General features: G+C 39.9%; 1 protein-coding gene across 8 annotated transcripts in view; it reads right to left on the bottom strand.

Moving 5' to 3' along the window:
- SLC10A7 (solute carrier family 10 member 7) overlaps positions 1–12,774 on the bottom strand; it is a 256,508-nt gene that overhangs the window by 46,867 nt on the left and 196,867 nt on the right. For 6 of the 8 annotated variants that reach the window (XM_036077808.2, XM_078069293.1, XM_036077806.2 and 3 more), the window contains one exon: positions 1,903–1,986. The exons of the other annotated variants lie outside the window; for them this stretch is intronic. In XM_036077808.2, coding sequence (XP_035933701.1) covers positions 1,903–1,986 — 84 coding nt within the window. The remainder of the gene's footprint in view (positions 1–1,902; positions 1,987–12,774) is intronic. 8 annotated transcript variants of the gene reach the window in all.

The following is a 12,774-nucleotide window of genomic DNA, read 5'->3' on the forward strand; positions in this document are numbered from 1 at the left end:
ACAAAACAAATATGGTTCCTGTACTCATGAAGCTTACAGTCTAATGGGGGAGACAAACAGGTCACAAGCAAGCAAAAGATAAGTATACATTGTAGCAAAGGACAAGAAAGGAATCAAGGTGCTACAATAAAGAACAACCAGGGAAACATACTTCAGATAGGTGGTTCAAAGAAGGTATAAATTAAAGAGTCACATGAGCAATGAGTTGGGGTGGGAGGGTAAATGGAAAGATACTCTAAACAGAAAAATCAAGCAGGAATTGAGAAAAGCCAGGGAGTCGAGAGTGTAGGAAAGTGGCAAAGAGGTTAGAGAGGCAAGGGACATAATGTTTAGCCAGAATACCTGATGTGAGCAGCACTGTAGGGGAAGTATTTTTCCAAGTATCATTCTACATTTAATTAAATGGTATTCTTTAAGTACCTTTAAATCCTTCCCTCTTATCCTAAATTTAGTCCATTTTCTAAGGATAACATTAAAATTAAAAAAAAAAAAAAAATGGAGACATGTAGTGGATGCTGTGGTGTGCCACCTGGAATGAGGTGTTTATTCCCACATCTGCAGGGCATGTTGGTTGTCCCAGAGATCCCAGTTGTGTTCCTCTTCGGGAATTGCTACTAAGACAGTAGACTCTCCCAAGGTCATACCTCTCACGGGGAGGTCAGTGCAAGAGTCTGTAAGACTCTGGTCTTCGGTGGGATGATTCTGAGGGCTCAGTGCAGCTAGAGGCCTTTGCTGGAACTACATTGTCCTGTACGTTCTCCCCATCCTACTTTTCTTACTTTCCCAAAGGTGTTCACCCCAAGGGCACTCCTTGAGGAAACTTCCTGCATAGAAACCTCTGTCTCACACTCTCTTTCCCAGAGAACCAAGCCTAAGACGGTGTGTAAATATTATATGTATATGCCTGTAATATGTACATAGACATAATTTTTTTTCTATTTAATATTTCAAAGAGTTGCTTCTCATTTAGTATTTACAGGAAATTTGAAAATGATGATGATAGACACTATAAAGCATTTACCTGTGTCAGGCTCTGTGATGACAAAAACTTTATCTGCACCTGCATTTAAATTAATCTTCACAACAACTCTTTGAGATAGGTGCTATTATTATACAATTTGGTGAATTATAACCCTGGAGCTAAGGAGATCAAATGACTTGCCCAAAGTCACACAGCAAATAAAAGGTAAAACTAAGAACTAGAGTGTAGTTGCTCTTTAACCAAGATCTGTGCTCTTAACCATCCTGATATACTATTTTCCTAAGACTCACTCATTTTAGTGGTACAATTCTGTGCTCCATTCCTGTGTTTTTAAATTTGCATGTTATAATTCAATTACATGCTTATTAACTTGCTATAAGAAGTTAAATATAAGAATTTCTCCCATTAGTCTAATTCAATAAGAATGATAAAGGAAACTAAATTTTCTAAGATCTAATTTTAAGAGCTAATAGAATTAAGTGTTTATTTTATTAATGACATGATCACAAATATGATCACAGCTATTGAAGGGGTCCACGAAGAAGCCAGCCAGCTAGATGCTTGTACCCAACAACAGTCATAATGCTGAGACTTTATCAGAAGGAACAGAATAAGGAAATGATTTCCTAGGTATTTTTAAGCTACCTACATGGCCACGAAGTACAGATAATAAATTAAAAAATCAAGAATCTGTGCAGGCATCCCTATGTAAAGCTATCTGCAAAGCAGATTGATATTAAATAAATAAAAAGGTGGGAATATCAGGCGATGGATGAAACCTGGTGTTTCACAGTCTTTTATGTTTTCTTTTAAATGTCTTTTTCTCTATCTTTTCTTTCAATTGTCCTGACATTATATCGGAATTCACAATTTGACTCACAAAAGAAAAAAAAAAGAGCAGATGAAATTGGAGACCTTACCTGTCCAATAATGAGAGGAACCACAACAGTCATAAAAAGCTGAGAAAAAATAGATGTAAAAGGCACAGAAGAGGACGAGCCAAGCTGCAAAGCAAGAAGGTAAGAGGAGTTAGAATTACTCTGAGTCAGTTATCAAATATTGCTGTTAATTAAAGGATACAATACGTGAATTCTCTCACAGGCACCAAAAATTTGGTAGCTATATACAAAGAGCAAGTGAAATTACTTCTTTTCTAAATTTAGCACCACATAGACTAAGGTACTTTACCATTTAATTTTTATGGGAAACTACCATTGAGGAAAAATGATAACTATGGCTTTGCAATTAACTTACATTGCTTATTATTAACTACATTTCTGCTACTAAAGTTATTTATTCTGTGTTCATACTGTTCATAATCATATGGCGTGATATTTCACCTATACTCATAGTTTGTGTGCTTTTCTCTTTGTCCTGTCTGCAGATCCCTAAAACAAACAAGGGTGTCTCATCATTGTTTTCTCAAGATCATATTTTCATTTATGCAAATGAAATAGTTTCTAACTTTTCTACTCCATCACAACAAAGGCAATGAATCTCATATACCTTTAAAATTTATTCATACACAAAATCTAGGAAATGGGAATTCCTGAAACATCATTATTTTTCAACCTAAAATGTCAATATATCTCTTCTAAATGTGTATGTTTTGACACTGCTCATAATTCCTATTTTTTCCTCCCTCCTCATTTTTTGGTTCGTTTTCACTAACAATTGCAATCTCAGCTTCATAAATATTCTACTGCTGGGAGCACAGGTAGTGTTTGCCTATAAACACAGCCCCATACTCAAGTTAGTCTCAACCACCAAGAATTGCAGGCTTCCTATTAACTCGTTAATGGCTTTCAAAACCTCCTTCTGGTTTTTAAACCTCTCTGGACAAACGATGGCCTGCTCCAGAGATGTTTATCTCTTTTATGAGTCCCTTTTGCAGTCAGGTTCTTCCAAGTCATCAATAATGATCTCCCTGGAACTTGAAACTTACTTGCACCCTTCCCCTACAGACCAAACCTCAATTTTCATATTTACCTAAGTTTAATTAAACTTGGAAATACCTTTTGGAAGACAATTTTTGTGAAAGACTTGAAGGTAGTGGTGACGGAGGGCATTGTATGTTAAGTAAAACAAATGAAATCTTTAGATAAATGAAGTCAATAGTTCAGAATGAAATGATGTGGGATCAGTGTTTTCACTGATTTCCAATTCCTGCATGAGCCAGCTTACCAAAATCTTTTCTACACCCTGATGTATTTTATAAAGTTCTGCCCCCATCCTCAGCCCCATCCACAGCCCCTCAGTGCATCTACATGCACTCAAGATGCCAAGAATGTATGTCCTCCCCATCAGTGGCTTGCATTCACTTCATACTAGCTTTAGCACTGACCACTGGCTGTGAGTTTAACTCATAAAAATTGTAGCCTCCACCTTTTTGCTCCATAACCAATATAAACTAAAGAAATGAAGAAGACAAACAGAAAAAGCGAAACTGTGAACAGAAATGTGAACACATAGGATTCCTGGTGTGTTAAATGCTACATGGTTGTTAGATGTTTTTTTTTATGCAAAGCCAAAGTATTAAAAGCTAATAATCACACCCTATTTTAGAACAACAATGTCTTTGAAGTGTAAGGCATTTAACAAATACATGTTTCTTTCCACAAACCCTAAGGATGCTCCTGAGGTAAGAACTAAAAATTTAAAAATGTATATTTTACAGAGAAATTGAGGCACAAATGAATAGACAAATAAAATTTAAAGAACAGAGTTTTCAAATTCAAAAACATTCAGCTCAATGCTCAATCCATAAGGTTCACAATGTTTTGGAGAGAGGCAATAGGATTCTGGGTGATAACCTTCAAGTAAAAGCTGTCAATTCCTGCCTGGAATCTCATGGGTAATCTCACATATTTCTGTCCTCCTCCCCACCCCCCCTTTTTAAAGATTTTATTTATTTGACGGAGAGAGAGACCGAGAGAGAGACCACAGCAGGGGGGCAGAGGGGCCACCCAGGTGCCCCTCTGTTCCCCCTTTCTATCTCAACTCTACTGTTATTTAATGTGTCTTTAAGACGTTTTAATGAATAACCGTATCAAGCTATATTCCCTCTGTAAGCCCAATGCCTAACCTAATACCAGGCAGAGAGAATAAGTTTGCAGATAATAAGGCTGTGCACAAGGAACAAATGAAGTAATTTGTAAATATACTGAGCTAAAATGTGCCAAACTTATTCAAAATCGTATCCCTATTTTTTTCTAAAGTTACAAAAATACAAAACTGAAGTATATTTTAAAAACCTCTTAGGGGGTGCCTGGGTGGCTCAGTTGGTTAAGCATCTGCCTTTGGCTCAGGTCATGATCCCAGGGTCCTGGGATTGAGTCCCACATTGGGCTCCCTGCTCAGTGGGGAGTCTGCTTCTCCCTCTCCCTCTGCCCCCCTGCTCGTGCTCTCTCTCTCCCTCTCAAATAAATAAATGAAATCTTTTAAAAAAATCCTCTTACATTCAGGTGGTGTTATACAGTCACTTGGTATTATTTTTTCACTGCTTGTTTATCACTAGCAACACAATTAATTCTAATATGCACCTAGAAACAAAAGGCATCTAAACATGATGAGAACCACGTAAAGGATATGTGTGTGTGTGTGCACGCCCGTGTGTGTAAGAAGCAGAGTGAGGGTGGCTATGCATGTTCTCTGCCCTCAGTTCTCCCCCATAGCCCTTCCCTAGCTCCTTAAAGCTGCTCTGGAGGGGAAGACCTAAAACTGAATAGAATCCTAACCCTGGAAGAGATTTGGAGTTCTATTCCCTCTTTTTAAAGATGTGAAAACTGAGGTCCAGGGAGAAATGACTTGTAATTAACACCTCTAATATTTGCATTATGATGTGAAATTGGCTTAGCTTCTCAAACATATTTAGGCAACTCTTTAGCCAAATCTACTCTGTGATAATAGTTCTCTTACACTGGAAGGCTTGGTTGTTTAACCAAAAAGTATTGTTGGAGAGCAATAACCCCAGAGATCAAATAGAAAAGTTAAAACATCATTTATTAAGTTAATTTGGGAGCTTTTTTTAATCCCAAGTCTATCTAAAAGATTGCATTTGGGGATAAGAGAAGTAAAGGAAAATTCATGTCAGCTTGGGTTTTAAAATTTTTATCTATTTTAACTTCTCCATCCATCACACAATAGACCATTTGCATGTTCAATTTTTTTTTTAATTTTTTATTTAAATTCAATTTAGTTAACATACAGTGTATTATTAGTTTCAGGAGCAGAATTTGGTGATTCCTCAGTTGCATATAACACCCAGCACTCATTACATCAAGTGCTCTCCTTAATGCCCATCACCCAATTACCCCAGCCCCCCCCAGCAACCCTCACTTTGTTCCCTAGAGTTAAGAGTCTCTGATGGTTTGTCTCCCTCTCTGTTTTTATCTTATTTTACTGCGTGTTCAATGTTTAGAAGGCTTGTGTTCCTAGAAGTGATCTCCAAAGTCCCTTTGTTCTCTAAAACGCCTATGATCTCTGGTCCACTTGATTAGGAACACGGGTTAGAGGAGCCCCCCGCTTTGTCAGATTAGAGGCCAGAGCAAGCTGGCCAGGGATATAATTAACAGGGTACATGACACCAGACTAGGTATGTGATGATGCTGGGGAGGAAATCCCATAGGATGGCTCCCTTAGAAGTGGCTCTGAAAGGAAGGAAATCTCAGTTCTGAGGTCTAATTTGCCATAAGTCCTTTCTTTTCAATCGACAACCAGACCTGTCACTGTGGTCAGTGCGAAGATGCAGAGATACCCTTGGGGAAGTATCTGACGCTATGAAGTACACCTTGGCATCCAGAATAAAGAAGAGCGAGCATCTGGCATAGGGTGACATATGAGAACATGACCAGAAAAGTACCAAACCTGATCATTTTGTATGCAGAGTTGATTTTAACTAAAGCAGAAGGAAATATGCTGCCTGGGATATTTGGTTCTTCACATTTTAATGAAGAACCTGTCAGGGTTTCTATTGTAAAGACCAATGTGTTTATAAGAAGCATCAATAATTTGTACCTTTGGATAGAGTTGCAGGTTTGGGATAAGTATGTATTAATCCAGGGCTCTGGGCTTCATTGAGCTATCCTGGCAGATTTAAAGGGGACAGTCTCATACCGCCAAACCCGTATTTTAAGATACACTGTGTTAACTGAACAATCTGGTCACTGGCTAATTTCTTTTAGGAATATGATACTTTAAAGCACAGAACTCACAATTAGGTCTGTTTGTTTGTTTTAATATCATGCTGAGAAGAAACGTTTCAATGAAAATTAAATATGTGGAGACTTAGGACCTTTGTGTTTAATCATTCAAATAGTTACTGGTGCCTCCTGTGAGCCAGAGCATGTTTTAGGCATTGGGAATCCAACAGTGAACAAACACAACACAAAACCCCTCCTCTCGAGGAGTTGCTTTTTAAAAGTTGAGGTGTGGGGGCGCCTGGGTGGCTCAGTCAGTTAAGCGTCCGACTCTTGATTTCGGCTCAGGTCATGATCTCAGGGTCATGAGACTGACCCGTGTCAGGCTCTGTGCTGAGCATGGAGCCTGCTTGGGGTTCTCTCTCTCCCTCTGCCCCTCTTCCCCCTGCTCAAGCTCTCTCTCTCTCTCTCAAAACAATTTTTTTAAAGATTAAAAAAAAAGTTGAGGTGTGTGTGCATGTCCACCCACCACCAAGTGCATATGTGTTCCTTTCCATAGGACGCCTTCCACCAACTTATACCTGGAAAAGTTCTAGTCTTTGTCTAAGAGTTAGTTTAATGATTGCTTTAGAAATTCTTTCCAAACCCTCCTCCTGAAATTCAGACTTGGCTTCTATTGTGGCTCTGCATTTCTACCGTTCCTCTCAGAATCCTTGGTTGCTCTTGTGTACAAATCTGTCTCTCAGTAAACTATATGTTTCAGAAGGTCAGGAACAGGGTCTTATTCATGTTTATATTCCCAGTGCCCAGCAGACTGACTGCATTTTACATCTAGAGCAGTGGTTCTCAAACTTTAGCACACCAGAAACATCTGCAGGGCTTCTTAAAACACAGATTGCTTGGCCCCACCTTCAGAGAAGGATCGGGAGGATGTTGAGAATTTGCATTTCTTTTTTTTTTTTTTTTTAAGGTTTTTTTATTTATTTGACAGAGACAGTGAGAGCAGGAACACAAGCAGGGGTAGTGGGAGAGGGAGAAGCAAGCTCCCCGCAGAGCAGGGAGCCCGATGAGGGGCTCGATCCCAGGACCCTGGGATTATGACCTGAGCCGAAGGCAGATGCTTAACGACTGAGCCACCCAGGCGCCCCGAGAATGTGCATTTCTAATATGACTCCATTGACGCTGCTGAGCGAGGGTTCACCCTTTGAGAATCACTCACCTAGTACGTTGTAGGTATTCAACAACAACTGTGAGTTCAATTAATGAAGGTCTACAATGCATAGGTAGAAAAAGAGGCCTGACAAAGTTTTCTTTTCTTTCTATCCTTCCAACTTACAAGTAAGTTACAAAGCCCTACTTAATTTACAGACCCTAGGAAAGGATCAGTTGCCTGGCCTCCCAACCATCTCCTGTAATTACAATAATGACAACTTTTATTGTGTATTCTCTATGTGCCAGACACTGCTCTAAACGCTTAATGTGTGTCAAATAATTTAATCCTCGCAGCAACTCCTTCAGGTAGGTCTTACTAGTACCCGTATTTTCATATATGGCAACAGCGGCACAGAACAGTTGGACAAGGTCACTAGCTAGAGAGTGACAGAGCCAGGATCTAAACCTGGAAGAGTCACTTCACAGCCCTCATATTTAATTTTTACACTCTACTGCATATTAATTACAAAGGTACAGAGCAGTGAAATGGAAAAGGGGGCAGAATGGAAGCCAAAGCTGGGCTCCCCCTTTCTTGCCTATGTGAGAGCAAGAGAGGGAGGGAGAGAGAGAGAGAGAGAGAGTGTGTGTGTGTGTGTGTGTGTGTGTGTGTGTGTGTGTGTGTGGTGCCTGCATGGAGATGGGAGATGGGGAACTGGAAGGCAGGCAGAAGCAAGAAGAGGAGGAGAAAGAAAAAGGAGGGGTAGGGAGAAACTTGTTAAGTAGTAGTTGATGCAGCCTTTCTCAACTGGGGTTCCAGATTTGAGCCACAGAACACAGAAAATTATTATCTGTCAAGGATGATACCTAGCTAGTACCAGAGTAAACACATCAGAAAGAGTTAATCCAATACATACAATGGATGTCATAGGGCACTGGGACTTAATTTTCTAACCTGGCAGAAAACGGCTGAAGAGAAGCAGAATTGACCGTTAGCAATCCATTCAGTTTAGAAACTGTGTGATTTGGAAAGAATCTGGGGGTCCAGCAGGTAAAATATTATAGGGTCAACCAAGACTCAGAAAGACAAATAAGTAACAATTCTTGATGGAGATGCTGACTGTCTGTAAAATCATAGTTATCAACCGACAGTTAGAAAACAGATGGTGTGTTTTAAATCACTTCTGTAAGTGAGCTGACCTGTAAATTGTCCTTAATGTACCAGGTCTTCACTTGCTCTGCTGTATAATCAGCCTTTTTATCTCCTACCAGGGAAATCCATTAGCCACAGGCGTCTCTACTATTCGTGTCTCTTCGCAGCTATTAAAACATTATTGTATTAAATAATTCACCCTTGGTGATTGGTCTTTGCTTTCATTAGCGCCACATTCAGGAAAAATATAAGAACAGATATTTACAGTTTATACTGTAGAGTGATGAATGGTAAATCTCTTCTGTGAGAAAATCAGGAAGAAGCTGCTTCAGATACAGAGCAGGATTTGTTCACTTCCTGCCCAATTTCCACCCTCCGCCGTGGCCCGCAGAGCCCAGCCCTAGGGAGGGGAAAAAAGGAGGGGGCTCGCTTACTATTGGCTCAAACTTTCTTGTACCCCTACACAGACACACTCACAAACACCTGTCTGTTTCCTGTCACAAAGACAAGCATTCAGACAGAATAAGGGAAAGTGTCCCCAGGCCCGGATTCCCCAAATCCTTCTAGATTTCCATCTTTCCCTAGAAACTACAGTTCAGCTTTTCTTTCATTCCTGCTGCCCCTTCTCTCACAGGGAAACATGCAAACTACATTGATTACTTACACAAAATCAATGACTTAAATGTACACCAGCTGACAGGCTCAATGTAAAAATGACTACGATTTTTATCAAAATTAAAATATGATTGTTAAACACCCATATCGATTCAGCCACATGTATAAAACTAAAATTGGGTTACTGTATGGAAGGTATATACTTAGTAGAGGAAATGAGCCTTTTTATATCTAGATGCATGGTATTTTTCTTTCTTTGAGAGGTAACAAACAAAATAGACTCTTAATAATTTTTTAAAGATAAAAAATTATGTAAAACATTTCCTTTTGTGATATGCTAATTTAAAACACAAGATTACCTTCCAGTAACTGATGGAAACTATGTGCAATTGTAAATTCTGGTTACTCAGACCACACAGGATATTTAGTGAAATGTGCCCAAATGATCTATAAATTGGCTTATTATAACCCGAAAAGAAAAGCTGTGGGGAGATGGGCTTCCAGGACACGAAGGGCTGGATAGAGAGATGCTCAGAGGCATCTAGGAACAAACTTTGCTCCTAATTCCCTGACCACAGAATTTGGTCCTGTCAATCTGTTTGGTTCGGGAACCAAAGAGCCTACTGTTGCCAAACAGTCCCTTAAGTGGAGCAAACATGTAAGTTCCCCGAGAAGAGTGCTCTAAGCCTGGGGCCCAGAGGACAAGAGTGGCATGAGGAAGGGGCGTCCTTTGCACTCTGGCCAGACCCCACCTGCTCAGGGAGCACCAGGAGCAGCATGTGGTGCTGGGAGGGGACCAAGGAGCAAAGCAAAAGCCTGGCTTTCACCCAGCGTCATTGCCCCTTCAGTTAAGTCTAAGAAGTCCCAGACCAGCAATGGCGTTGGCCTCTCTGGGTCAGGGGTCCTGAAAAGGGAGAAGGGGTTTATCAGTGTCACCTCTGGAGCATTTGAAAATGGCTTACGAGGTGCTTCCCCTCACCCACTATGGTGCAGTAAGATCTAGAGGGAGTCCTGGCATGACCATTTACAAGACTCCACAAATTGTTTTGCTTTACAAAATTCTCTCTGTGTGAGAACCATTTCTGAGTGATTTCTCATACAAAGTGAGGATAATATGTCTAAAGGGAGTCATGGGATTACCTATAAAGTACATATTATAGCTACTTGATAAAAATTATTCTACCTCTCCTCCTGCTTTCCCCCTCCTCCCTGAAAAACAAGGTTTCTTATACAGTATGGTGGGAATTCAAGCCTATTGAATTTAAGAACCACTGAAATGGAAAGTAACAGAAGAGACAGTCACATCAGCCCAAAGATAAGCTACTCTCAGGTTGAAGAGGAGGAGATTTGTCTTCACTGGCTTTAGGAACACTCTTGGGCACACGGTGGAGAGACTGGTTCAGTGTGAAGCAACTGGGGCAGTCAAATGGCTAGTTTCTCTTTAAGTGCTTTCTGTTTTACCACTTTGTACATCACACACGTGCGTGACCATCAATTATGCAACTATCATTGGGAACATATTATAAAAAATAATCAGAGTATTGTACATGGCACTAATGGCTGTATTCATTGTTTCTGTTTATATTGATGGGATTAAAAGTGCAATAATTTTCTATCACAGATGGCCAATTACTAGGGAAACTAATGATGATTGTAGCCTCGAAAGCTGCCACTGAGCTCTCTCCCCCACCCTGGCTCTCTCTCTAACATGAACTCTTGAACCATGTAGTCTGAACTGTGTAGGTTAGCAGTGAATTTTTTCCTCTAAATTTCTCCTGTGTTCTTTGTTCTTGTTTACCCAAGTAAGCCTTAAGTTTCTTCAAGACAAGAATTATGCCTTTTTCTTTTTTGTCTTCCCTATGTTACCTACAATATCCATGGTCAAGAAATAATAATTGAGTGCTGGTCATCTGTCTTAAAATAAACTGTGTCTCCTAAGAGGCATGCCTTGGAAAGGAACATTCAAGGGGACACAGAGCCTGGCTGAAAGTCCCTTGTGTTCTTTACTAGTTGCACAGCCTCCAGTGAGTTATTAAACCTCTTTGAGTCTAAGTTTTCTCATACAAAGTGAGGATAATATGTCTAAAGGGAGTCATGGGATTACCTATAAAGTACATATTATAGCTACTTGATAAAAATTATTCTACCTCTCCTCCTGCTTTCCCCCTCCTCCCTGAAAAACAAGGTTTCTTATACAGTATGGTGGGAATTCAAGCCTATTGAATTTAAGAACCACTGAAATGGAAAGTAACAGAAGAGACAGTCACATCAATGGAACATAGAGTTAGTTCAGAAACAGCCTGGTGTGCGTGCATGTGAGTGTACATCCGTGCTTGTGTGTGTGTATATATATGTCTAATTATTATAATGCCTTATAAATACCTTCTTGAAGATAGGCTGGGTTCCTAAGAAGTCAAGTCATAACCAATCAAGTGATAGAATAGCAGAGCTAGTGCTGCTCTCACTTAAGGGGTGCTTACATGCTCCTGAATGGGTTAAGTGTGGAGCTAAATGTTTATCAAATATCCTAAGGTATTGATGTGATCATCCCCATATATGAAGATGGTCTGATCTATGACCCTGAGGACATGACTTTCAGCAGTGGTCAAAGTTTGGACTCTGCATGTTTCTAGAGGCCTTGATGTTCAATGACCTTTATGGCTAGGGTGGAAGCGAGGCCTTGATCTGTCGTTTTAATAGCACAAGCTCAGTGTTACTGACCTTACCTTGCCAAACATAAGCTTATTTAAATATATTGATGGTCTACACATTATGAAATTTGATACCATGAACATAGTCTCTAATACACGGTTTCTTTAGCTCACAATTGCATTGAATTAGAGGGACCTATTCTATGCTGTGAACACTGTTATCTCCGCCCTTTGTCTTAACTCTCAGAGGAAGTAAGTTCACACTGTTTCCTTTCATTCCCCAGAGTAAGCAAGATGGGGCTGGTTAGATGCTGTGGGGTAGTAGCTCAGGAGGCTTCAGGGGAGCAGGAGTCCACAGAAGCAGGAGCTTCACACTGCCCGATGGACCTTCCCAGTGCGGTTCACTCAGATTTCAAACCCCACGGGCTGACCTCACTGCCTAAGTGTTGAACTCAGCGCTCTGGCCTCTTCATCTTAACTACCACTCTCCATTCCAGTTCCAGCTCTAAAATCTCTTTCCCTCAGTGCTCTCTACCATTGGCTGTTGCATAAAGACTATAATAATGGCTGGGCAACAACCATATCAAAGGAAAGACATGGCAAGTTTTGAAGCGATGTCAGACATAACAGAATCAGAACCATGCAAATGAAAAACTCTGAAGTAAGCAGGAGATCCTCTAGAAACATCAGAAGTTTCCTTCTAACTTTCTCTTTTTCCTCAAATTAAGTTTCCTTTCAGTACAAAATTCTCTGTAAACCCCCCCCCCTTCTTCTATTAAATGAAATGTTTTCTATTTTAGTAATCTCCTTTGAAATATTTTGATACTTGTGATACTTACAATTTCTGGCTTAGATTTTAATTATCTATGAATGTATTCTATTTTCTCTAATAAACCATAAATTCTCTGAGAGAAGGATCAATGTCAGATTGATCTTTGTAATATTCACAGTGCACAGTAGGCATTCACACACTGAATAAAAGAAGTGATGTTTTCCTTAATATTATTGAAAAAAAACATAAATTCTCTCATAGCAAATACAAGGTAAGATTTTAAGCAGCAGGCTGAGACCCTAACCTTCTAACCA

The sequence above is a fragment of the Halichoerus grypus genome, chromosome 3, assembly GCF_964656455.1.
Source record: "Halichoerus grypus chromosome 3, mHalGry1.hap1.1, whole genome shotgun sequence".
Taxonomy (NCBI): domain Eukaryota; kingdom Metazoa; phylum Chordata; class Mammalia; order Carnivora; family Phocidae; genus Halichoerus; species Halichoerus grypus.